We start from the raw sequence: 24,625 nt of genomic DNA, 5'->3' as shown, positions 1-24,625 counted from the left end.
GAGTGGAGAACTGGGCCGGTGGCGCCAAAGTCAATGATATGGCTGACCTAACGTCACTGCGCTAGATCTCTTCCGCTTTGATTTATCTCACAAGGGGAAAGGTGAGAGGTCAGAGATGAGAGCTCCACATAGTCATGCAGTAGCATATGGAACTCATCATCTCAGGGCATGAAAAGAACTTGTCGGTGAGCCCTGTCACCTCCAATACGTGCTGGTTGTAGGTTTAACGGAGGGATTCAGGCCAGGTCTTATCACTAAACACGTGGCATCACGGAGGATCATTACTTCTTAACGGGCTGTGGATGTTGCTAGTCGGCCGACTGCCTGCCGCCAGCAGCGGGGTGCTGTGGTAACAGGCACCGGACGCTGAAGCGGGCGCATATGGCACACGGGCGCACGGGCGCAGCATTTGGCGTCTATTAGCCCCACGGAGCAGAGGCACGTCTCGGGGAACCTGTGGAGCGCGTGTCGGTTAATGCCCCATCACCCCGCCGAGAATCCCCGCACACATCTGCTGGCCCAGGCCCAATGGAAACACAGACACAGAACTCATTTAATAGGCACTTAGCCAGCGAGAGCAAATAGCCAGGCCCTGATTGCACTCCACGGCAGCCCGAGTCAAGCTGACGTTATAGTCCACTTCCTCGCCCCGTACTTGATAGAAAAGTTATTACTTAGAGCCCAGAGGAAGAGAGGGTGAATAGATTTAATGGAAAGCGCTCTGAAATGCGCACCATCACCATAGTGTACGATTTTGAGACCCCCGGAGAAATAAAATGCAGACATCTGCTCTTTAGTGGCACTCTTGTTGTCGGGGAGAAAAAAAAGGACAGATACTCAATTTCCTGCCTGATAATACAGCTTCTCGTGAAACTAAATAAAGAAATAGAAATGCTACTCGATAAGGTGACTGGTTTTAAATGTCCGTTCTGTTCCAATGACTGACAAATGCGCTCCCTATTAAAATTCCAATCTCAACGAATGTTCTCATCACATCGACCTACCAACCTGTGATGGCCGGACGTAATGCAATGCAATTTTTTTAATTAGACACGAGGCCATGACTTGACCCCTTTTTCACCACATTATCATCTGTAACTGCCTGTTAATAAATCACCACTGTAATAGATACACCCAACAGACAAAAAAAGTAATTGCAACGCTATCTTCGTCACTAACATCTTGAATACGGAGGGGGGCTTGCACACACTCTCTCCACCATAATTGGATCACTTCTGTGATGGCAGGATGAAAGCCAGCATGAACATCGGCCTCAGGGAGGTGTATGTGTATACCATTGAGTATGAGGAGGATGACGATGAGCTGCACCTGTTACTGCAGCAGTTCCAGTGCATCTCTTCCTTCGCTCGCTGACATCAAAAGCTGTCTGTGGGGAGAGGACGGGAGAGCCGGCGCACCGGAGAGAGAGAGAGAGAGAGAGAGAGAGACGAGCGAGAGGAAGAGAAAGATGGAGAATGTACGTTGGGGGAGTGGGGAAGTGCTAGGGGTCTCTGACTCTGGCAGCCGCTCCTGTCCCTCTGGAAGCCAGCGCGTGGCGTTGCCATGGCAGGAAGACCAAGCGGGATGTGAGGATCAGGGACACAGATGTCGAGAGAGCTGGAGGGGTCTCTCCACAGGAAGGGGGGGGGGGGGGGGGAATAACTGTGTGTGTGTGTGTAAGAGAGAAAGAATAACTGTGGTGTGTGTGTGTTTGTGTGTGTGTGTGTAAGAGAGGAAGAAAGCTGCTCGGAGAGAAAGGATTATATTGGCCATTAGTGGCTTTCAGTGTGATCTTGCACTGTTTCAGGTTACACAGTGCGGTAGAGAGATGAACAGGAAGAGTATCATTGGTACATCTGTGGCCGATCGTGGTTTTGTTCCTTAGTTGCTTTAGATGTTGATATGAATGCTTTTACCTCTTACGTGATAACATTGGGACAACAATAACAACATCATACCCTTAAGTGTTAAGAGCGTATTGGGCTACACCTTGTGTTAGAGAACATGTCTGTGCTTACAGTACAGTACATACAAGAAAGGCTGAGGTGCAAATATGGAGATGCTTCCTTTGGCAAGCGTAGTCTACTTGCACTGCACCAGTGCTATGGCAACATTACTGCAGTGTCTTTCCCAGACACAAAAGGCTTCAGAAGTGGAGGAGCGGGTCCCTCTAGACAGGACCAAGGTCCAGACTCCACAAGACTCCCATTAGCATGGGACACGCACAGCAGATGCCTCTACTCCTCGGTGTGAAAGTGGTCTCCATCCCACGCACACGTCGACCATACTGAGGATCTGCAAAACCAAGCCAGGTAAGCGCGCCCACTCAGAGCTGGAAAAGTCATGACACGGTGGAAACGTATAGACACAGACACAGACACCAGATAACTTTCCAGAGAACGGGGTGGAAAAAGCTCCCCATTAACTCTGAATCATGACAACTTAACTGTAACACGACGTCCATACGAGGGCTCTGCTGCCAAGAACAGCGGCGAGGACATGGAACATTCCAGCTCAAATGCAGCAAGGTCACCATACCTGGGTGCAGGAGCAATGACTTCAGCCTTCTCCCTCACTGCACTTACGACATGGCATCATCACAGAGACTGGGAGGGGGGCCAACACTCCCAAATACATATTTCCAAGCCACAGTGAGGTTAAATATCTTGCTTACAAAGCAGTTCAGGAGCCAACCCATACAAACCCTCCGCATCATTTCCTATAAGAGCTGGACTGTTATTCCAATGTCTATATTTCCCTCAGCTGAGATTTAGAAAGATCTTCCTGGCAGGCACAGACGAGAGAGCTATAGAAGATGGCAGACACATATGTGTATGTTCTCTACCGAGTGAGAGAAACCAAGAATAACAATCAGGTGAAGATATAGAAATCTTTCTCACACAACAACAGAGGTGGTGGGATGTGTGACCTCATCTAAACTTGCGAGGCCTGGAAGAGGTTTCCTCCACAGTATAGCTTCTACCAACAGTAGTCTGCTCATTCTTGACATTAAAGAAACATACAGAAGACAACAGCCATGTTGTTCGGTAGGGTTCTGGTAAACTGGGGATTTTAGGGCTAGGTTTATTCAACAGGGCTCTGCGCTAGACACTTTAGAACACCTTGTGGCTAACATGCACCTTGCGATAGTACGGAGTGCTCCGAGTCATCAGGAACAGATGGGGATTCAGTAGCGTGCTCAGACAGAAGGCGGAACAAGTTACCTTGCTCATAAATCTTTTCTTTCCAGAATTATTGCCAGTATGGGAGTGTGAGCCTGGCTTTATGTTCAATCAATTTAATACTGTGCCATTCAAACTTGGACTTGAGACATTTCCAACTGTAAGTTGCTGTGCAGTTAAGGAAAATACATGGCTCTTGTTAAATCAAACTTAAGGCCTGTTATTTATACCTTCTGCTACAAGTTGGAATATAGGATAACAATGGCAATACAACGGCTACAGGTAGGTGTGACAAACAATACATGGTACAGGTTGTCCAACATGGGTGGTACACCAAGTTTGACGCATTATCAGCTACATTTACATTACATTTACATTTAGTCATTTAGCAGACGCTTTTGTCCAAAGCGACGTACAAGGGAGAGAATATTCAAGCTACGAGCAATAGAACCTGGTGTAACAATAAATAAATACTACTTTACATAAGAAATATAACAAAATGAAATAAAAAAAGAAAGAAAGTGCAGAAATGTAACTGCAAGTTACTAGTCGAAGTGCCAGTTAGGACGGGAAGTGCTCTCTGAAGAGTTGGGTCTTCAAAAGCTTCTTAAAGGTAGAGAGGGACGCCCCTGCTCTGGTAGTGCTGAGTAGTTCATTCCACCAACGTGGAACTACAAATGAGAATAGTCTGGACTGCCGTACTTGCACAGACGGCAGTGCCAAACGACGCTCACTAGAAGAGCGCAGCATCCTGGGTGTAACATTTGCCCTTACAAGAGCATTTAGGTAGGTGGGAGCTACTCTGTAGGTACCTCTGCAAACACTTTAATCGAATAATGAAGAATTTTACAGCTAGACGATACCAATTGACATTTTCCATTTAATGGGACATTTTAGTCCAGAAAAATGATTCCCCATTTTCAGGCTGGAAAAACTGACTGCGCACACACCACCCTGCAGTACACTTAAGAGCTGAACTTGCTTGTTGACTTCTGCTGAATCGTCAGTCAGGGAAAGCTTCAGCTAAACCCTCCTTCCTCAAGGAAGCAATCCATTCTCACATACACGGACCAGCTTTAATTAAAGCAATTGTCCGACTGAATGGATTTTACAACTACTAGGATTTTAATTGCAGCTTTTCAAACGGGTGCTCCAGCACCTTGCCAGAAAGTGCCAGTATTGTGCTTAATTAGTGCTTGACGCTGGCAGTGTTTATGCTCGGGGAGCGCCATGCCTTTAAATATTCATGCCTCGGGTTCAGCGGCTGGCCTTTGGGGCCTTCTAACCAGCCTCCTCCGCACGTCCCCTAGGAATCCTCCCGACAGCCATTCCACCTTTCACAGCAGAATTACCCTCACTACAGAGCACTCCAATTTAGAGGATTTTTTTTGAAAACAGGCCAGAGTGAGAGCACAAGTGCACCGAATCCTTTTTGTCATCAGAGGCTTTTTTTTGCCTGTTTGTGTGGACTGTAAGTGGGGAGAAACGAGACGAGACGAGACGAGACTCAGAAGGCTGAGCGCAGTCAGTGAATGAGGGAGGCCAGACAGAGAGGTCCACTGAAATGGGCTTTATTTTTCACTGTCATTACATGGTTAGAAAAAGAAGCCGAGGATTTTGCCTCCGGTATGTTTTCGTCGGGCCTCTTCGTGGTCCATGATGCCAGCTGAAGTTGTCAACACAATGAACCTGCAGAGAGAAATGATGGGTCGGTCAGAGAAAATAGACAAACAATCTGCCCACATGAATACACCAATGCACAGACAACCAGACAACCTAAATCCATATCTAAGAGCAGGGTAAGACTCACAAATATATGGCAACAAGTTAATGTAATAGTTCAGCCGAATGGCTAAGAACTGCGTGTCCCAGTGATTGAGGATAGAACCAGCAGACAATAAACATGCTGGCACCGAAGACATAGCACCGGCACTGCTCTCCCTCCGTACATTGCACACGTGAGTACTGAACAACCACACGTGTGCCAAGAAATAGAGGTACCTCTACACAATACAGTTTTAAAACATGTTTAAATATTTCTTAAAATATATATGCAGTTTTTTTTTGTTAATTCGTAAGAATGTTTTTGTTTTATTTATTTCCCCTTAGTTTACATTCCTACTCATTTCAAACAGATTGGTGAAAAATCAATAAACCTTTTCACATCACAACCAAATGCTGGATGCACTCTAGACCACAATGTACTAAACAGTCAGCCTCCCTATTTACCGCAGACCCATTTGCACACACACTACCCATTATTCCAACAAGAGCATCTTCTGCCATCTAGTGCAGAAACCCAGACGGTGACATGCAGGTGTGAGGAATGGGACTACCATATAAAAAAAACCTTAAGACTCAAAGTGCTGTACTGGACCCTCTCATCGGGGACATTCTGCACCTTAGCTCCAGCCACCCACACTCACCAACAAAACGCTGCGAAAGATGCCACCAGCTCACCAACCAGCAGTCCAGACAGGTCCCCTCAACGCTAACGCAATGCCACCCACTCTCAACATCAAACGAACCCGTGGTGAGACAGTGCCACCATCCAGCTTTCAGGGCAAATTTACCGCCTGAAGGCACAAACCACCGATTGTGGACGGGACTCCCAGCATCCCCACAAGTCAGCAAGCGCCGAGATTCACATCCCGTTCACAGCCGAAACTTTGGTTAGGCCCTGTTAACGCACATGATGTCTCCCAAGTGAGACAGAACAGACCGTTTGACCTGCCAGTGGAGCAACAACTTCAGAGGGCAGTCAGAGGTCAACACATTATGATTTAAACATGCCAGAGCTTCGGATAGTGGATGCTTTGGATCTTTGAAACCAAGTACATGAGTTTCTTTCCAGAAAACACCTCACAGAAACGTAACTGCACACTTAACTATAATTCAAACCTTGCTATAGCTAAAAAATAAAATAAAAACTATATTAATCCAACACATCCAGGATTATCTGTTCAAAAGTAGACATATAGTACGGCTTAAGCACTGCGAGACAGAATACCTTAATAAAACACCAAACCTATGAATAAGTGCAAATCTAAAAACTGACAGCAGAGCCTTTATATGAAGACAATGACATGTCTTCCCAAACAATTCAGTTGTATCCTCCTTCCCAGGAGGAGCAAACAGCTCCAGACAGATTGAGTCGTGTCACGACACGCTTTCTATCGATGCCTGCTCTACAACGCCAAGGCAGCATACCAGCACCACTCCGAGTAACTGAAAGTCTAAAAAGATCAAGGACGTTACGATTTTACGACTACAGGGACATCGGGTGTGTGCAAAGACCATTCAGAAGCAGGGCTGATAACCCATTTTATAAGCCGATATCCAAATCTACAAAGGCTCCATTCTTAGGGTGAGGGCAATCCATCTCCGTAGATGGGAGAAAAGGCCCATTGGGGGTAAGGTTTATGTGAAACATTCAACAAACTGCCCTACAATCTACAAATATGAAAATACAACGCTTTACATACACCCTGTATTACATTTTTATAGGAAGGTCCTGTTTGGTTTTGAAACTCATGCATGACATATACAGCAGACATATTTATTGCACTTCTAATATTTCCTCCTAATGTGTTTAAGAATTATTTATTACATATCTGGCAAATAATTAAATACTGAATTATTTCTCACTCGCTACTAAAGAGAGGTTGAGAGGTTAAACGGTTTACACCGAATTGAAAATGAACTGGATTTGCAATGTCAGGAAACAGGATTTCGAGTGCGTGACGTGCACGCCGTTTGCTCCAACATTCCATGAAATCCGGACCCTGTTCTACAGAGCGCCACGCAGCATGTGGGTGAAACCAAATGAAGTGTCCACACATCTATTAAGCTCTCGCTCTACAGCCGTTCCTCATGCAAAGCACAGCCTCTTGTGCACCCATCAAACTTCAGGAGGGAGTGACCTGCTTTCAAGGTGGGAGTTACCACCCTCTCCACCCCAGCAGGCGGCTGCCCCCCGTGTCCTTCACTGCACCATCACATAACTTATGCACAAGTTTCATTTTCAAAGACGTTAAGGAAAACGGCTCTCTATTTGTGGAGTGTGCCCTCTGAAGGGTTACCCACACAATATATGCAGACTGACATGGTTGCCATGTTCAGCATCGTCCAGGCCACACACTTGCACCACTGCTTCACCGTTCTTCCCACATTGTGGTAATTCCATAGCTGTTTCATGTGGTCCACCTCCCGACCCCCCCCGCCATGTTAGCATTATAGTCAAGGACAAGGTCAGGGAGTGATTACCTTTTCAGGCATGAATTTAGACAGCTTTTAAAGCATCCTCTGTACCACCACAGGTGGATATATATAAAAATGTATCTTGTCTCCACAATGTCTTGTGGTTCCGCAGTAATCTGTTCAGTCATTCAGCAGCTTCCTCAACAAAGGAATTGAAAAAAAAAAAAGTCAGAACACAAGTGGCTGCGTTTATATAGGTAATCGCTCATCAGATCCATTACTAGCCTGTATCCTCTCAACCCTCTGCCTGTACATACACGGCAAGCCAAACAGCATCCTGTCAGGGAGTCAGACACCAGATCTTAATAGCCCATCTGACAGGTTTCTTAGGCACAAACCGTTTCCACAGTAACCTGCAGTCACATTTAATCATAGCCTCATCTATCTTTAAGTTCTCTATGGACACCCATTTGGTTTGACGTTCGTTAAGCTGGTCACCAGTCTGCCGTCCCTGGGTTTAAACAGCATAGATATCGGCATAGATCCTCATACCTATTCCGTGCCATGGTATCGGTCACACAGGACACTCGTAAGGCAGGACCGGATGATCAGTTATCTAGATGCAATGATCTGATAAACTGTGGATACCCATGAGGATGTTTATTCCATCACTTTCATCTCTTCCACAAATGTAATGCACCAGGATGCATTTGAAGAGGCATAGAGATGGGCGGTTTCCACTAGATTTGCAGAAAAGAAAAATAGCAAGCCCTACTATCTCCTGCAAAAACAGTATGGATTAAGGGTAGGGTGATGTGCATCTCTGATCCAAGAGAATGGCTGGTCGGCCCTCTGCTGTGCTGAGAACCTGGCCTGCCCCTCCCCCTTTCTCAGCCATTCCCACATCTTCCTCCTCCTGTCTCCTCTGACTTACTGAAGCGTCCCTGCGCTCATCAGACCTCTCATTCTATTCCCCCCGCTAGTGAGTGATGACGCTGATGCCCTCATTAGCTAGCCATCCAGCCACACTCCATACAAGTTACCAGACTAACTATAGTCATAACAAATGAGATGAGACATTCTATTCGACTTTCATAAACGGAACACACACTGAAGTACCCGAGTCGTCATTAGTACACATTGTTTTCACTGAATGAGAGCCGACACGGCTGCTTCATAGATTCCAACAACAAAGTGACAACTCCATAAGTGAGTTAATGTTAGCTTCGTTGAACATGCCTCAAAGAGCAGGAGTAATGTGTCGAGTTAGACTAGATACCTCCGCAACTAAACGTGGCATGGATTTTCAGTTAAGTGCGATCCATTTGAATGATATTTATCTAGCCATGGCAGCAAATTGGTGAGCGAGGATGCTGGTGCTACGCTGTATGCTGCCGTTGAGGGGTATAGAGGGTTAAAATGTTTTTTAAATCTTTGATGGAGCCACATTTGTTACACACATTTATACTTATTGATAATTATGTGAAATTGTGAAACATGCCTTACTTTTTGAACATGTTCTCCCTATGTGTATGTGTGTTTGAGTTGTATAAGCTACTGGATGTCCTAAATATCCCTCGGGATAAATGAAGTATCTATCCATATACATCTTGTTGCTAAACAAGCCTTTCAAAAAGCATAATATCAGACGCATGGGCGCCTGAAGCTCATGTTGCAACACTACCAGAGACTAGTGGGATTAGTAATCACGAGGCTTGCCATTACAAAACAAAAACTCACCCAAACTGTCTTGAGGGCAGCAGATTGTTCTGCCATTTTTCCAAATCCTTCAGCTGAACATCAAATCGCGGGCTGATGACACCACACTGGCAAAAACAAGTTTACACACGTCAGAAGAGAAGGAAATCAAAGCAAAAACAGCACATCTACTGCTGGTCAGTGTAAAAACAGGTTTTATAGAAATTAGACCTCGCAATCATACTTACATTGTTAACACATCTGATAAACTAAATATTTGTCCAATAGCTTCAAAGCAGTATAGATACACTAACAGAAATGCCAACCAGGAACACATTTATGTCCACAAGAGGGTTAAGGGTCACAAATACATGGCAAGATATTAGTTCAGCTAAATGGCTAAGAACTGCGTGTCCCAGTGATTGAGGATAGAACCAGCAGACAATAAACATGCTGGCACCGAAGACATAGCACCGGCACTGCTCTCCCTCCGTACATTTCACACGTGAGTACTGAAAAACCACACGTGTGCCAAGAAATAGAGGTATCTGCTTAAACAATACAGTTTTAAAACATCATGTTACTGCTAATACTTAGACATGCATATATGACAATTTTAGACAGGCACATGGTTTCAAAAAACAAGACCATCACACCGGAGGCCCCATCGGCAAAGAGAACAAGTCACTGCAGTGTTACCCTATCCGGGCCTACATGGCTACACCATCTTCACAAAATGTCAACAAGCGGATACAAGTTGTCAAATTGAAGAGAAAATACTCAAATATCAGTTATGATTAAACAGGAAGAACACGCCTTACCTTGTTCAGCCTGCCTGTGAGGTTCACTACGATCTTGCCAGCTCTGTGATCATCAATGATCTCAAACTCGCCAATGTAGCCTGAACAGACAACAACATGGTTAACACATCTGATAAACTAAATATTTGTCCAATAGCTTCAAAGCAGTACAGATACACAAACAGAAATCCAGTTACAAAGCCACCCATGCCAACCAGGAACACATTTATGTCCACAAGAGGGCTAAGGGTCACAAATATATGGCAACAAGTTAATGTTATAGTTCAGCTGAATGGCTAAGAACTGCGTGTCCCAGTGATTGAGGATAGAACCAGCAGACAATAAACATGCTGGCACCGAAGACATAGCACCGGCACTGCTCTCCCTCCGTACATTTCACACGTGAGTACTGAAAAACCACACGTGTGCCAAGAAATAGAGGTATCTGCTTAAACAATACAGTTTTAAGACAACATGTTACTGCTAATACTTAGACATGCATAAACGACAATTTAGACATGCACATGGTTCCAAAAAATTCTCATTTCCCCCCCAGTTTCCATCCCTACACATTTCAAAAGGGAAAAATTTCCATAAAATGTTTTCACATCACACCCAAATGCTGGCTGCAGTCTAATGTAGATAAACTTAATATTTCTGTCCACTGGATTCAAAGCAGCACATACACACTTTACCAGAAATCCAATGGCAATGCTATCCACTGATAACCAGGAAGACATTTATGCACAACACTTAAGTGCAAAAAGCCATGCTAAGACTTTGCTTTCTATTTGTGGAGTGACCTCTGAAGGGTTACCCACACAATATATGCATTAACCATTGCAATGTTTATCATCGCCCAGCACACACACTTCCATCACTGCCTCCCTGTCCTTCACACATTGTGGTAATTCCATAGCTCATCCAAGATTTGCCTCACAGCCCTCTTTGCCTGTATATACATGGAGTCAAACAGTATCCTGTCTGGGGTCACAGAGACACCAGATCTTAATAGCCCATATAACAGGGTGATGCTCAAGTTTTTGCAATTATTTCACAATTGTATTTATACACCAGATTTAAAGTGGACCTACAGCTAATACTTCAAAGTGTTACTCACCATGCTTCATCATGACGGTGAGGAAGCGCACTATTACTTTTGAGCAGGGTCTGAGGAGAACCTGGCGTTTCCCACGTTTCTCGGCATTGTTGATGCTTTTCAGCGCATCCGCGAGTACGTTCATACGCACCATGATGCCTGTGGACAAGATCATAGTGTTACAAGACCATCACACTGAAGGCCCCATCGGCAAAGAGAACAAGTCACTGCAGTGTTACCCTATCCGGGCCTACATGGCTACACCATCTTCACAAAATGTCAACAAGCGGATACAAGTTGTGTGATTAAGACATACAAAATTGACCACTCTTTTGCAGCAATTGAATGAATTGGTTAATGATGCACTAGGTATTTAACAACTGTGTTAACAAAACAAGACGCGCCAGAAAATAGTCGATGAATTACAGACCGGCTGAGTTATCTTTCGTGCTAGCCAGGTAGCTACAGATGGCTATAGCTATAACGTTAGTTTACCGTAAGGAGACCTATACAGATAGCTACTTGGCTTACCAGGTTAACTTTTACAACATAATTTAACAGGTGTACATGTGGATATTCACACCAAAGTCTCAAGTCTATATTTTAGACTATATGGCAAGCTTGCTAAGCTTGCGAATATCAGTGAAGCCATTAGCACGAGCACAAACCACCCACACACAGAGCACTGTGGAGAGGCTCGAAGCCATAAATTGTAGGACAATTATTTAAAGACGGGGGGGTTCGATCAACGAAATCAACGTACTATAGGGACATTCAGATGTTTGTTGATTATTTTCTGCCCAAACACCGACAAAAAGAAAGTGGATGGCTTAGATTTAACATAGATTTAAAAAGGATGGTAGAACAGGGGTGCCTTACCGGTTCTGCAATATGGCGGAAAGAGGAAGGAAGGAGAATTCGCGGTGCGATTTGGGAAAAAGCAACTCTCGCGCGAATAGCAAACTGTTCAGTTCGGCCTATGCGTACTGCAACCGTAGACGTGATATTCTCTACAGGAGTTCCTGTCTGTGACTGCAACCACTTGAATCAGCGTCAATTAACAATCAGAAGAAAATTTGAAACAACAGCACATAGGTTACAGACCAATCGATTCATCTCCAACTAGATACATGATGTATATAGCACAAGTAATTAATACAATTACGCTATTCAAAACGAAATGATTATTGCTGCAGACTTCCGTGGCGATAAGATTGGCACTATTGCTACGGATCCGTGTCACTGTCAATATTTTATTAATAATCCGCGCCCTTTACGACTCGTGCCCAAGTTGGTAGTGTTTGATGAATAGCATTGTTGACTTACAAACAGGGTTCGATTCCCAGTCAATGTAAGTTGCTTCAGACAAAAACGTGTGCTTAATACTTCACCTTTACCTTGAATCAATGTATGTTGCCACAAAGTTACTGACTAACCATATTGCTTACCATAACTATAAAGCGCTTCATGGAGGCATGCAATGGGGGATTGGGCCCGAGAGGGAGCTCTAGCCCGAGCCGAGTAGTGCCCCGTGTCAACTCAGCGCCGCACCAGGATTCACTACAGCAGGGGAGGCAACCCTTCTTTTGACCCTCTCCGCTGACAAAAAAAAAACATGTTTCCTAATGTGCAGAATGGAATAGCCAATACGGAAAGAAATCTACGGGAAATCCGTCCATGACAACAGTAGATATTCACGGAAAAAAAAACATTCTGGACAGATAATACTCAAACTATTGTTACGGAATCTAACTCCGTCGCATTAGTGCACTAATATAGTTCGGTCTGTGCCTTTAAAGCATGTGTTGGCGTCACCTGGTGTCACCTTAAAATCAGACGAAGCTCAAGTTTTATTGTTACAAGCATAGATAACTGTGTACTGTAACCATGACAACATTCTCCAACACTCTGGAGGGTAAGATTATTTTTATACTGATGTGAACCATAATGATTCACGTTCTGAATAACCGGGAAGAAAATATTACGAGTAAAGTGTATCTGATTACTCCTCATGTCAGCTTCCATGAAGGAATATTTACGTAACAATGCCGCTGTCATAGCCAATTTTTCCACCTGTACGTGTTGTTAAGAGTCGCTAGGCTCGTGCTCTATTGCAGCACTGAAACATACAATGTCATGTCAGATGGTTAACCAGCAGTGGTGACAGGGGGCCGGGGTAACTTTGGATAACGTGTACAGAGGTGGGTAGACGCGTTACGTTTTCTCCGTTAAATGTACCAAAGTATCCCCCAATAGTTCTGATAGTAGTTCTAATGCAGAATACTCCGTTATTAGGCTACACACGTCTATTTAATTGTACAGCATACTAATTATGTTTGCATTCACACGCGAATGACATACATGTAGACGCCGCATTGGTCTGGTTCGTGGGAGGGAGCGTGAAAACCTACACCGCTAGTGATGCGTTCTTATCGGAGAGTAGTTTGTATGTCAAATGTAAAATCTCAATGACCCCTGCTCACCGTTGCATATGCATTGACATTCATATTAACTCTGACGCCATCTGTCAGCGTTCCCTGTCAGTAGCCTAGCGACTACCCAGCATTTTGATCAACAAATTGAAACAATTCAAATTGTGGATGAGAATAAACTTAACTTTTCGATGTGTACCGAGATTGTTTCTAAAAACTTTGTATGGAGAATCCCAGGCAGTTTGCCTGCCGTTAGGAACGCTACCACCAGAGGGCGACTCGATTACAGAATATTTGACAGTAGAACTCTAAAGTCAATCACACACACTCTGAGTCTCTGTGTGGATATCGGTGCGAAAATGGGCTGCATTGGGGTGTGCAAATTGTTGCAGAATTGTTTTTTTCGCTGATGTATCTGGTAGACTAATAAAATTATGTTGAGAACTAAACAAACGTTAAGTTACTGTCAAAGCGTTTCAGTTAACAATAGCCCGCTGTTTAGTTCAGGTAACGTTAACTTAAGGATGACATTAGAATGGTGTTATTAAAGTTAACGTTACTCATCGAACAACTTTCTCGATAGGGCTTATGGTATTAACATATATAATATTGGATTTAGCTTGATATTAGTCACTATAACTTTAGATAACGTGACATTAGTGTAGTGAAAGTGTTCGCTCATTCGTAATTTTTCACTCGCTTGTGTTACTTCTGGAGAGGCTATACGTCTATGACAGCCGACAAGAGGTCAGCCTACAATATTTTTTTTATTCGGTGGAATGTGAATGTGCAGATGGTTTTGTTGTGTTTATTTGCAAGTATTTTAAAATTTTATATTTTGGGCATAACCCCATATTTGACTATAATTATGGTACGCCTAATAGGTGTGATGAATATCCTCTGAAGTTACATGAGCAGTCATTTTATGAGATACATTTTCACTCAAGTAAACATTTCCTCAAGTCATTATGTTGATGGATACTTGTACTTTACCTGAGTCATTATTATTATAAAGTAACAATACTTTAACTTGAGTACAGCTTTGCTTACTCTACCCACCTCTGCTTGTCAAGGACCTCTAGGCCAGAAATTACCACCTGAACAAAGTCCCCATGGACTCTATTAATTGTGAGGACAAGCCCAGGCCATGTGCTCGGAAACAATGGGGGCGGACCATGCATGAGACCACCCTTACACTAGGAGACTCTGAAACTAACTATAACACAGTCATGGCTGAGGTGAGTAAAATGGTGTCAAGTTTTTTAAAGATGTGCTTGCACACAGCAATTTCCCTTAATGGGGCGTAGTTGTCATGTAAGCCAGGCAAGTTGCCATAAAGTAACTTTACACTAATCAAAGAACTAATGTTAGTCAGAAAGTGCATACGAATGTTATTTAAAATGATTTGTAAACTGATTTGCAATTCAAACTGAAAGGTTTGAAACATTGTCAAGACACTTATATGAGTTTATTTGATCATAGAGGTAGTGAATTCTGATACTTTCAGAAATGTACACATTACATATGTGAGATATTACTCTTGATAGTGTACTCACTGGAATTGAACTCTTCCTGTATGTTTCCTTGTTTCAAATGAACTCTCCCTCTGACCGAATAAGAGCTACTGTGGCCGAGACTCCAGAGGACAGCCACTGATATTTTCCCACAGAGATCCACTGGTTTCTTCCCAGCATATCACCACACTGGACCTCAGCAACACATCAGTTACTTACACACCAACAGAAAGCAGGGATGTCCACTGTCCCAAGGACATCGTCTCGGTCTGAGCAATAGGATCTTCTCCTCCTGACACATTAACGTGTACACATATTAGGCTATTGAAAACTACTGTTTAAGGGTTACTGTTCATGACACTGCATGCATTAGTTAACGGTTTTGCTTGGAGGTTCTTTTAGAAAAGTTTTTGTCTGAGCAGTGCTGTATTTTTATTGGATGTTAGTGTAGTTATACTGTCTGTTCAGTAGATGGCAGTATGTACTCATTTTATGACGGTGACTGGATCGAAATAGCTCAGTAATTTAGGGAAGATTTAAGGATTAAGATTTGGTAGAGATTTAAGGTAAAAAACACCTTGCATACACAACCAAAACAAAATGTCCCTGAAAATATGTCAGTAAGCTGTTTCTGACTGCATGGGCACTCTATACTGGATACGGGTGACTTGGATTCAGTTCCTGCTGGTGTAATAACCTTCTGTATCATTCCTCCCACACAGCACAACGTGCTGCAAAGCTATGGCTTGAGGAACGGTACCCGCAACCACACGGGCTGGGCCATGAAAGAGATCACCAACCCCTCTGGGCCGACCCTGTACCACAGCAGCTACCGTGAGAGCCATCAAAAACCCAGCATGAGCATCTGCCATAGTATCACCACCATGGGCCACCCCGTTCCCTGGCACAGTCATGACATTCTCACAGGTGATACAGCGGTCCACTTACCGATAAACACTGAAGCTTTTAAGACTCGCACATAATTATTGCAATATATATATGGCCCCAGAGTGGTTATAGTGGGAGCACACCGATCACTTTCACAGGTTATTCACAATGCCACAGCTGGACAAACACACAGCATTCTTCTCACATTTTTCAGGGCACAGTCTTTAGCTCTCCTCACTGACACACATGTGAATTTTGGGTGAGTCCACTGATTTAAACAGAATGAGAACATTTCCAGAACAATCCAGTTTCATAAAGAACAATCCTTGACAACATGACATTTCTTGGGTAAAAGACCCAGCCCTTTTCATATAGTGGCTACAGCCCTTGAACATATGCATGAGCTACAATATGACAATTATAAATGTTGCGGTTTCCCTAGGAGAGAAGAAGAGACCTGCAGGCCCAGGCAAACACAGGAAGTCCACTAGAGACGAGTCAGTCCAGGCTCAGCGACCCTGGGAGACAGACAGTTGTGCCCTCAGATTGTCCTGAACCCTCAGGGCCACCGTAGGGTGAACAGAGGGGAGTGCCAAAGACCTGGTCTATTGGGAATCAGTGGATTGAATCTAAGAGGGGATACAGCACCAACTACAGATCCTTGTCATATTGAAAAAAGCAAGTGAAAGTAAAAAGACCAGCGTGTGCTGCATGCCTAATCACAACCACTTGTCTGGATTCTGTCAGTTCTTTGGTCAGTATTCTTCCCTTTTCTTACCAAGCCAAGGGTCAGCGCTATAGGATGTTCCAAGACCTGACCACGAAGCTGATACGATTTGCCTCTTTCATAATGGTTACACAATACACTGCAGTGGTGTACACAAACAAAGCATCAACAAGGTCCCTGTTCTTAAACCAGACTTTATTAATTTTATAGTTCTCAAAAAGACAGAAAAAAAGAGAAATAAAGAAGAGAGAAAGGACAGATGAGAATTTGAATGAGGTAAAACATAGATAAGACATAGGAGACAAAGGTAACGGGTAACATATTTACAACGGTGACCTAAACCAGTGTGAGTGTTGCAGAAGCTTCAATGGGATCCTGAGCGAGATCCTAACAGTGAACAGTACAGCAGTGAGTCTCCAACACACCACCCAGACACGGACAGCTTTGAACTCCAGTTTCATCTAGTTTTCAGTGCAATCATTTTAAAAAACAACAATACCAGGCAACTAATGCAATCAACCTGACTAGGTAGACAGAAGATCTGTTTCATAGCCATCCATAACACAAAGCTAAGGCTACTGTCCATGGTTAAAAAAAAAGAAAAAGCGCAGGACTTTTTAAAAAGTAATCTAGGCTTATTCTGCTTAAGGTTCTACACTGCACTAGGTTACGTAGTTGCCTTCCTTGCTCTAAGAAATGGGAATGGGTTTGAAAAAGCAAAAAAAAGAAAGAAATACATTTCACTCAGATTTGAAAATGACCGATAGCAACACAAGGAGGTGGACTTCAGAAATTGTAAAAACAAAATAATTATGCCTGACGCAAGATGTGAACAATTTAGACACAGGGTAGGACTGCAGGCAGCAAAACAGAAACCCAATGTGATGGCTGCATGCATGTGCGATTTATTGAAGTCAGCACAACCCACCAGCAAACTAGAGCAAGACTGGATGCAGTCGGGCCCTGGCGAGAGCTTTCAAGTTGGTCTTAATCCGAGTGGACACGCAGGGTGAGGGGAGCAACGTCAGTAATTCAGCTTCAACTTTCGGTACTTTCTGTCTTCCATCTGGCACTGTAGACTTCCCTTACTCGTTCTTCTTCTCCTTCTGTTTCAGGAGTTTGTTGATCTCCCTCTTTGCCATGCCGGCATACTTGGTGATGATTCCGTGTTGGTTGAGACCAGGCAGGAGCAACAAGAAACTCACTGGAGAGAGAATGAATACATTAGACATTTAGCAAGGGCATGTGCAGTTTCTTGTACTTTTAGAAGTATGACCATAACAAAAATGACCTTCACATCAAACAAAATTACATGCAATCATTTAATTAAGTAAAGTAGATCTGGGGTGTGTGTGTGTGTGTGTGTGTGTGTGTTATGGGAAGAGGGATGGGTTATGAGAAGATGAGTGTGTAGAAAGACTGGCCTCTTTTCCCTGCTCCTCCATATACACACAAGGGTTTATGCAAGTTGTACTTTAGGGAGGCAGGGGCGAAAGCAAGACCAAATGGAGAATGACCGCAGAGAAGACACAGCTGTGAAACTAGTAGCATGCCCCTAGCTCCAGCTAAACTTGTTTGGGGTGAGCTACTTTCACCTGTCCAACTCCTAAGGGCCTTGTTGCAGAGCCATGTCAAACTACACAAAAAGCAATTATACTTAGGTGCTCAGCACACCAATATGTAATTCAATCTAGTCCTTTTTTTTTTGCCTGCAGCTTTTTCAAAGTAGTCATATCTCACAGTACCACATGGAGGATTACTGCTTACACCTTGTGTAAACTTAAGACTGCATTAAGAGCTGGTAAGCTCCAACCTTTAATCTTAAAGGGGTAGTTCAACCAACAATGACCCCAGTCCTCATACAAGTCCTCACACATAAAATGGTTACTCTGTCAACAAGACCAGTGGCCCCTCCACTTAAAACTGGGGCCAGCTTGAGGCATTCCCTCAGGCTGAAACATTGGTTAAAAGCCTCAGTTTTCTGTTTTTATCCGTTTTTTGTTGTCCCAACATCAGGGACATTCAATCAATGCTAGACTTTTACTCAGTGCTTGGCAAGAAATATGTTAAAAAAAATAATAATAATAAAAAAAATGCATTCTTGATTCTTTTGCTTTCCAATACTAAATGTTAACTTATGATGCCTAACAACAGAAGTAACACTACGTGCACAGTTCCTCTTTTAACAACAGTTCAACCCCACAGTGGCAAAGCACCACAGGTGTCAGCAACATTTCTGTGTCAAGAAAGACCCAGCTAACATTCAACATTAAAAGCAAACAAGCTACACTCTTGATTAAGAAACAACTATTTGTTTACTTCATGAAAAAAGGAACCAAATACCAGGTTTCCCACCCAGTTGAGTGGATCGTGGGAATTGTAACAGTGCTCAAACCATCAACTCTGACGTTTTACAGTGCTCAAACCATCACACACATTTCGAGATGTCTTAACGCAGGTACTGGTGTCTGCGGCATCCAAACGGAGCTCTAATGAGGTGAGGTAATAAGAGCGCTGTATTTTTAGACTCAAACAGTGACCCGTTTTTATGTTCTCATTATAGTGTGACCCCTTTCCTTCTCCATTTTGTGGGTGTTTGAAGAAGAGGGGACCAGGAAGCTAAGGTTCACACCTCTCCCCCACTCACACACAAACCTGCAGTTCTGTAAAACTAGTGTGACTGAACTACAAGATTGCAAAAACACATTCCTTATGAACACGGGTTTGGAATCATTGCAGTCATAGGCCTCAAGGGACTACTGCCTTTTCACACAGGAGGGAGAGGAAAAAAAAAAAAACCTAAGGGGATTCTTGGAATAGTTTATTTTTTTCCCCTTTTAGGCTTACAGAGACGGCTAAGAAACCGAGCTATGCAAGCCCAAGGCTTAATAAATGGGCACTATAACTCAAATATGCAGCTTCATCTGCATGAACCATTGCTCTGTCAAACATTTACACACAGCAGATAGCTAAACCACACAGCATTACTCACCAATCAAATAAGTCAGGAAAAGGTTATGTACTTGCTGTCCAATCCAGGCCACTACTACCAGGCTGCTAATGACAGACAGGAAGTACTAAAGAGAAGAGAAACAGATGAATATTACATCACAGAAATACACACACACACAAAAAAAAGGAGCCCAGTGCAACAGTTATTCTGCTGTGTGCATCACAGCCCTGTTTCCCGTTGCAGTTTCTAGCACATGAGCCAAATCAGCTGACTACTTGCACAACCGAGGGGGAAAGGGAAAATCTCATTACACAAATTGGGGCGGATTAGACTCGAAAATTAAATTGTACGTGAGTAGGTCATTATCATTATTTGAATACTGAAGGGAATTGGGACGAATTGAAAGTCATTCTGCTCATTTACACATTAACGAAAAGAAAGTGGACCAAACCAAGGACCAATCTACTAAGGCCTCATCAAATATCAACTAAAAGGGGACCAAGATGACATGTCTGCTGAATTGATTTGAGATGATGCATGTGAAAAGAGCCCTTTAAGTGGTGGCAGACATCTGGCCGTACCATCTTGGGCTTTTCTTCCTTGAGGGCGAAGAGGCGCTTCCACCAGCCAAGGACGCGGCGCTGTGTCTTAACCAGGTTGCTGCAGATCTCGTGGAAGCGCTGCTGCTGTTCTGTCGTCCTGGAACACACACACAGAGATTACTTAGACACAAGAACTACCTCAGTACACGTGAACATGCTAGACTTAAAAACAGATATTGACTAACCGCTAAAGTAGCTACATACCTTCAGTTACACATCTGATACAAATCTCAACATACCTTAAATACTGAATCAAAACATCATGCAATTGAAATGTGCGTATTCAATTTAGAATAATATCGCATTATGTAATGATTGCATAACACAAATGAGAAAGTAGTGCGCTTAAACCTGATGATATCCCTAATGCCCACAAGGGCTGGCAGCTAGGCAGAGAGGACTGGGGGGGCAGTTGGCCTTCAGCTCTGCTTAGGCCACACTTCTTATTTAAGGACACTGAATGCAACTGTGCACTGAGAACGGCCACGGCTCAAGGGCAATGAGAGAAAGAAAAAAAAAAAAAACCTCTCCTGTCACACCCTAAAATAAGCCAAGCAGGACCTTCTCATGAGCACAAGGAGTGGATGGCAGAGACCTCTCCAGTCTTGATGTGCGCAGCTATGGGGGGGGGGGGGGGGGGTAGTCTGGCCCAGCTGAGCTCATAAGTGCTGAGTAAGGCCCTGACACCAGACGCAGAGTACCAACTGCAGTTGGTCACCCAATACAGTCTAGAACTCTGGCAGGCTGGGCCATAGAGACAGAGGAGAGGAAGCCAAAGAACCGACCAGGGCAGCTGAAGAGACGAGCGTCGATCTAGCGGAAACTCAAGCAAAGTTACAGGCTTGCTGGTCATATTTATTTGGGCCTGTTGTGTGGCCAAATGAAATACAGATGGGACTGAGTAGATCTTTGATCTAACATGCCTTACTGTACAGTAGGTTAGGGGGTTAGACTATTTCAGGCATGTCTCTATATATACATATACACTGAGAACACCCGACTCAAAAAAGCAAAAACCTGCTCCTAGTATTCTGCAAATTCCAGTCACCTATGTAGTCTCCTCAATGTGCTTGCAAGTATCTCTGAGCTGACGGCAAATGTGTAACCACTCTCCCTGCATCACCACTCACCACTTGTTGGAGCCGAAGACTCTTGGGGCAAGAGTGGGCACCAGATAGTCAGCCAGGCACATGATCATCACCGTGCAGGACAGTCCAGTCAGCACAGAGGGATCCAGGTAGTAGACGAGCCTGCCAGTAGGATAGAGGAGAGGGGATACCAAGTCCATATCAGATGAAGCTGACCACTACACAAATACCAGAGGAGAGGCTGGGACAAGTTGTAAAGCATGGTGAAATATTCCAAACCAAGTAGCTATGCCCTGTAGGGTGTGTGTACTTTATCGGAGTTCAGATTTTACTGCTTACCTGAACGCCTAATCGGGGGAAAAAAAAACAGAGTGGGCCAAAACAAAATGAACCTTACAACTGAAGAGCAGTATAAAAGGAATTAATATATTCTACCCTTTTTGCAGAGCAAATTTGATAATGGAGGACTCAAGGAGATACCTTTAGATTGATTAGGCATAGCAATAGCATAGCTGCATGCCCCCTGCCTAATGCAGCCTGGTGACCTGGTTATCTGCTAAAGAGCGAGAGCACTGAAATCCTTCTGCACAGACAGATGAAACATTCGATACATGTTACACTTAAACTGAACTCTGCATACTCAGCTTCTGAGTCCTGGTGGATTTCATACCAGTCCAGGTGAAAGGCCAAGAGAAGTGACAGCAAGAGGATCAAGGATAGACGTAAGACTTTTAAGACCACTTTAAACACCCTTAGAGCTTTAAATGTATTGCTGGTTTCATACACAAACACCCTGTGAATTTACTAACTACTGCTTTTTGGCACTGACAGAAGTGTGCACCTATGCACAACTATGTGTTCACTCACGTGAAGATGACAGTGGTGAGAACCATCAGAGCTCCAGGGAACCATGGCTTCTCCCAGCGCACGACCTGGTCACCTGCCAAAATCACCTCCCCCCATCCCTGCAGCTGCTCCTCGAGCTGAGCAGTCTCCTGAGCCTGCGAGGTCAGAGGATGTACACAAACAAGGAGCCTTCATTTTTACACTTTTCCTGAAAGAGATATACTTTGTTTGGGATGCTGCTATTCGACTGTGATGGTAGTGCTACAATTACTGTTGGCTCCCTTTCTTCGGGTTGCCTGAGTAACATCATCGTGCCTCTAATTAAAAGCACAGATAAGGTTTCCTGTGCAAAGAGGATGGGGGTTTCCGTGTAGTGCATAGCTCAACTGAAGTGCAAATACATGGGTTTAAAATAAAGGACACAGAAGGAAATAACCAGGGCATCCTTGAGACAATATTGGTTTAACTTAACATCCAAATCTAAAAAAAATATATGATTAATATTAAATAAATGGGTCATATTGTTTTACTTTCGATGACCAAAAAAAGCATGACTAGTGGATTAAACAAAGTGATACAAATTGGGCCGAATTTAATAGTGACGTCGGGTTAGGGCAAACCAATTTATTCTTGATGACCCATGGAAAAAAAATAGATATCAATAGATTTAAATCGAGATCATTTGAGAGTGGCATCCTCCATTCATTGAAGAAAATAGTTTGTCAGCCAACGCAGAAGAACTCAAACGCCAATGACTCAAGACGAAGACGTGGATCTGCAGCTACATACCCTGCAAGTTCTGTTGTATAACAGTTCAGAGGGACAATGAATCATTGTATTAAAAGCCATAGGCAACTGGCTTTGGCATTTCCACGGAGAATTATCAAAGACGAGTAACCCCGCGATGACAGGTGAAATATATCCCCTCTAGAACGCTATCAAAGTAATGATGGGATAACTAAAAATGGATAAAATAGCAACGGTGCAGTACTTCAGAGGTCAAATACCAAGACAAAGCTGTCCTCTGTAATGTTAGCGCTAACAAGTTAATTAAGCGAATAGCACAAAACTAACTTACCTGTATTCAGCTAACAAACGTCACGCCATCTTTACTCAACCTAGCTAAGCTACATGGGTTATACAGGTCTGAAGTCTGTATTCTACGACCAGGAACCGCTAACGAGAACGTTACTCCTGTCACGGATAGCAGTATCGACTTGATAAGTTAGCCATAGCTAGCTAGCTTGTTAAACAACGCACTCTAAAAATGGGAGTCGTTAGCATTTTCATTTCGGCATGGCATATTGTCTCCGAGTGGAAATACTATAACCAACTACCTGAACTGGTGACATTTTAAGTAGATATAGTCCTGACCACTCACAACACGACACCATTGTCGTTAATTGTTAGCTTAACGTTACCTGACGTTAGCTAATTATGCAAACCACCGAGCTCTCTACGTGTCAAATGTATCACCAAACCAGCTAATGTTAATGTAAGATAGTTATCTATTTACGTTAATTGTATGACAGGTGAATTTACTTATCCCCCGAGTCAAGAAAACGCCTGGTTATCCGTTAGTGTTAGCTAGTTTAACGTTAAGTACCCTAGCTACCTGGACCATCTAGTAAACGAATTGAGTTTACGATAAAAGTTGGCTAGCCAGCTAACGTTAGCGGTGGCAAATAAGGTTAGGGCGAACTTGCCTAGCTAACGTTACTGCTAACATCATCGCACAATGTTGCAGCTAACATTAACCTTTATCAAGACAAAGCATCTAATACAAACATACGCGTTTATGAAACACAGTAAGAACAAAGACACTACAACTTAATTATAGCCAGTGTAGTATTATCTCGACGTAAGATTAGCTGGATATCAGTAGAACAAAACTGTAATGTTAAACGCTCAATCAGCTATCTAGCTACATTACACACAAATAATAGGGTAAACGTTACACTCAAGACGTTGGAATTAGCAAAGTACTTACAATAAGATTTGCACTTTTGTTGTCGCCTTCTGCCATAGCTCACACCTACGTGGTTCAATGCCTTTTTGTTGCAAACCTTGTCTACTTCAGTTGCACTGTCACTGCTCGCACCTCCCACCTCACTCAATTCGAAAAGCTCTGACCGTTATCGGCAGTATGTTTTTATGCCAAACAGGACACCAGATAAAGCGCTATGCTTTGTGGGAAATGTAGTTGAGATACTACCAACCGAGGTCTATTGTTTAAAGTTGCATACAAAGATAACATAATTAATAGAATAATTATTCTAATTAATTTGCACAGGTGTATTTTCGTTACTACTAGGCCTACCTGTAAATATAAGCCACAAGCGCAACCCTCTATACACCATCATTGGTGGGTTTAATATAGATCATTTGTTGGGTTTAAATATAGATAACAAAATGTTTCATTTTTCTAGTCGCTTCAAATACACCTGAAAACCGATTAACTACTTACTAGCTTGAAGAATACAAGAAAGCCTTTTTCATAGGACATGTAAATACATCTAAAATAACTAAAAACAACTTTAGCATACATATAAAACAATCAAATTTCATATTTGTTTTAAAGACAGACTTGTGTGTA

At 43.2% G+C, this 24,625-nt stretch overlaps 3 protein-coding genes and 3 non-coding genes across 7 annotated transcripts; 1 reads left to right on the top strand and 5 right to left on the bottom strand.

Annotated features, from left to right (window-relative positions):
• Nucleotides 1–4,737: 4,737 nt before the first annotated feature.
• Nucleotides 4,738–11,958, bottom strand: rps15a (ribosomal protein S15a). Its single transcript, XM_012827220.3, has 5 exons — nucleotides 11,859–11,958; nucleotides 11,001–11,138; nucleotides 9,902–9,981; nucleotides 9,123–9,208; nucleotides 4,738–4,871 (listed from the first exon to the last, which is right to left on the bottom strand). The coding sequence occupies exons 2-5, from the start codon at nucleotides 11,131–11,133 to the stop codon at nucleotides 4,778–4,780; spliced, it is 393 nt and encodes a 130-aa protein (XP_012682674.1). The 5' UTR covers nucleotides 11,134–11,138; nucleotides 11,859–11,958; the 3' UTR covers nucleotides 4,738–4,777.
• Nucleotides 5,044–5,180, bottom strand: LOC116222732. The gene has a single exon (XR_004164761.1). It is a non-coding gene; the product is annotated as a small nucleolar RNA SNORA57 (small nucleolar RNA).
• Nucleotides 9,489–9,625, bottom strand: LOC116222740. The gene has a single exon (XR_004164770.1). It is a non-coding gene; the product is annotated as a small nucleolar RNA SNORA57 (small nucleolar RNA).
• LOC116222739 lies at nucleotides 10,186–10,322 on the bottom strand. Its single transcript, XR_004164769.1, has one exon. It is a non-coding gene; the product is annotated as a small nucleolar RNA SNORA57 (small nucleolar RNA).
• A 531-nt stretch (nucleotides 11,959–12,489) lies between the features above and the next one.
• On the top strand, nucleotides 12,490–16,538 carry LOC116220227. Of its 2 annotated transcripts, none has more exons than XM_031565569.2 (5): nucleotides 12,490–12,894; nucleotides 14,485–14,649; nucleotides 15,031–15,192; nucleotides 15,648–15,852; nucleotides 16,256–16,538. In XM_031565569.2, exons 2-5 carry the CDS (start codon nucleotides 14,524–14,526, stop codon nucleotides 16,366–16,368), a joined length of 606 nt encoding a protein of 201 aa, XP_031421429.1. In that variant the 5' UTR covers nucleotides 12,490–12,894; nucleotides 14,485–14,523; the 3' UTR covers nucleotides 16,369–16,538. The 2 variants fall into 2 exon arrangements, with proteins under 2 accessions (XP_031421429.1, XP_042558915.1); XM_042702981.1 differs by lacking the exon at nucleotides 12,490–12,894 and adding an exon at nucleotides 13,075–13,180.
• Nucleotides 16,539–16,716: 178 nt separating this feature from the next.
• arl6ip1 (ADP-ribosylation factor-like 6 interacting protein 1) lies at nucleotides 16,717–24,172 on the bottom strand. Its single transcript, XM_012827219.3, has 6 exons — nucleotides 24,020–24,172; nucleotides 22,051–22,184; nucleotides 21,226–21,345; nucleotides 20,075–20,192; nucleotides 19,533–19,617; nucleotides 16,717–17,744 (listed from the first exon to the last, which is right to left on the bottom strand). The coding sequence occupies exons 1-6, from the start codon at nucleotides 24,053–24,055 to the stop codon at nucleotides 17,626–17,628; spliced, it is 612 nt and encodes a 203-aa protein (XP_012682673.1). The 5' UTR covers nucleotides 24,056–24,172; the 3' UTR covers nucleotides 16,717–17,625.
• Nucleotides 24,173–24,625: the final 453 nt, after the last annotated feature.

This window comes from Clupea harengus, chromosome 1, assembly GCF_900700415.2.
Source record: "Clupea harengus chromosome 1, Ch_v2.0.2, whole genome shotgun sequence".
In the NCBI taxonomy this organism is placed as follows: domain Eukaryota; kingdom Metazoa; phylum Chordata; class Actinopteri; order Clupeiformes; family Clupeidae; genus Clupea; species Clupea harengus.
The sequence above is the reverse complement of the archived record's forward strand: the minus strand, read 5'-3'. Positions and strand labels throughout refer to the sequence as shown.

What these genes read in the sequence shown, in the direction of transcription:
- rps15a (XM_012827220.3), bottom strand. Translation starts at nt 11,133, where the DNA reads ATGGTGCGTATGAACGTACTCGCGGATGCGCTGAAAAGCATCAACAAT. An exon ending in CACCGTCATGATGAAGCATG is followed by an intron (nt 9,982 to 11,000) that starts GTGAGTAACACT and finishes TTGTCTGTTCAG; the next exon opens with GCTACATTGGCGAGTTTGAG. An exon ending in TCACAGGCAGGCTGAACAAG is followed by an intron (nt 9,209 to 9,901) that starts GTAAGGCGTGTT and finishes TGTTTTTGCCAG; the next exon opens with TGTGGTGTCATCAGCCCGCG.
- LOC116220227 (XM_031565569.2), top strand. Translation starts at nt 14,524, where the DNA reads ATGGACTCTATTAATTGTGAGGACAAGCCCAGGCCATGTGCTCGGAAA. An exon ending in ATAACACAGTCATGGCTGAG is followed by an intron (nt 14,650 to 15,030) that starts GTGAGTAAAATG and finishes TGACCGAATAAG; the next exon opens with AGCTACTGTGGCCGAGACTC. An exon ending in CAGTCATGACATTCTCACAG is followed by an intron (nt 15,853 to 16,255) that starts GTGATACAGCGG and finishes CGGTTTCCCTAG; the next exon opens with GAGAGAAGAAGAGACCTGCA.
- arl6ip1 (XM_012827219.3), bottom strand. Translation starts at nt 24,055, where the DNA reads ATGGCAGAAGGCGACAACAAAAGTGCAAATCTTATT. An exon ending in ACAAAAGTGCAAATCTTATT is followed by an intron (nt 22,185 to 24,019) that starts GTAAGTACTTTG and finishes CTGACCTCGCAG; the next exon opens with GCTCAGGAGACTGCTCAGCT. An exon ending in GTCTTCGGCTCCAACAAGTG is followed by an intron (nt 20,193 to 21,225) that starts GTGAGTGGTGAT and finishes TGTGTGTTCCAG; the next exon opens with GACGACAGAACAGCAGCAGC.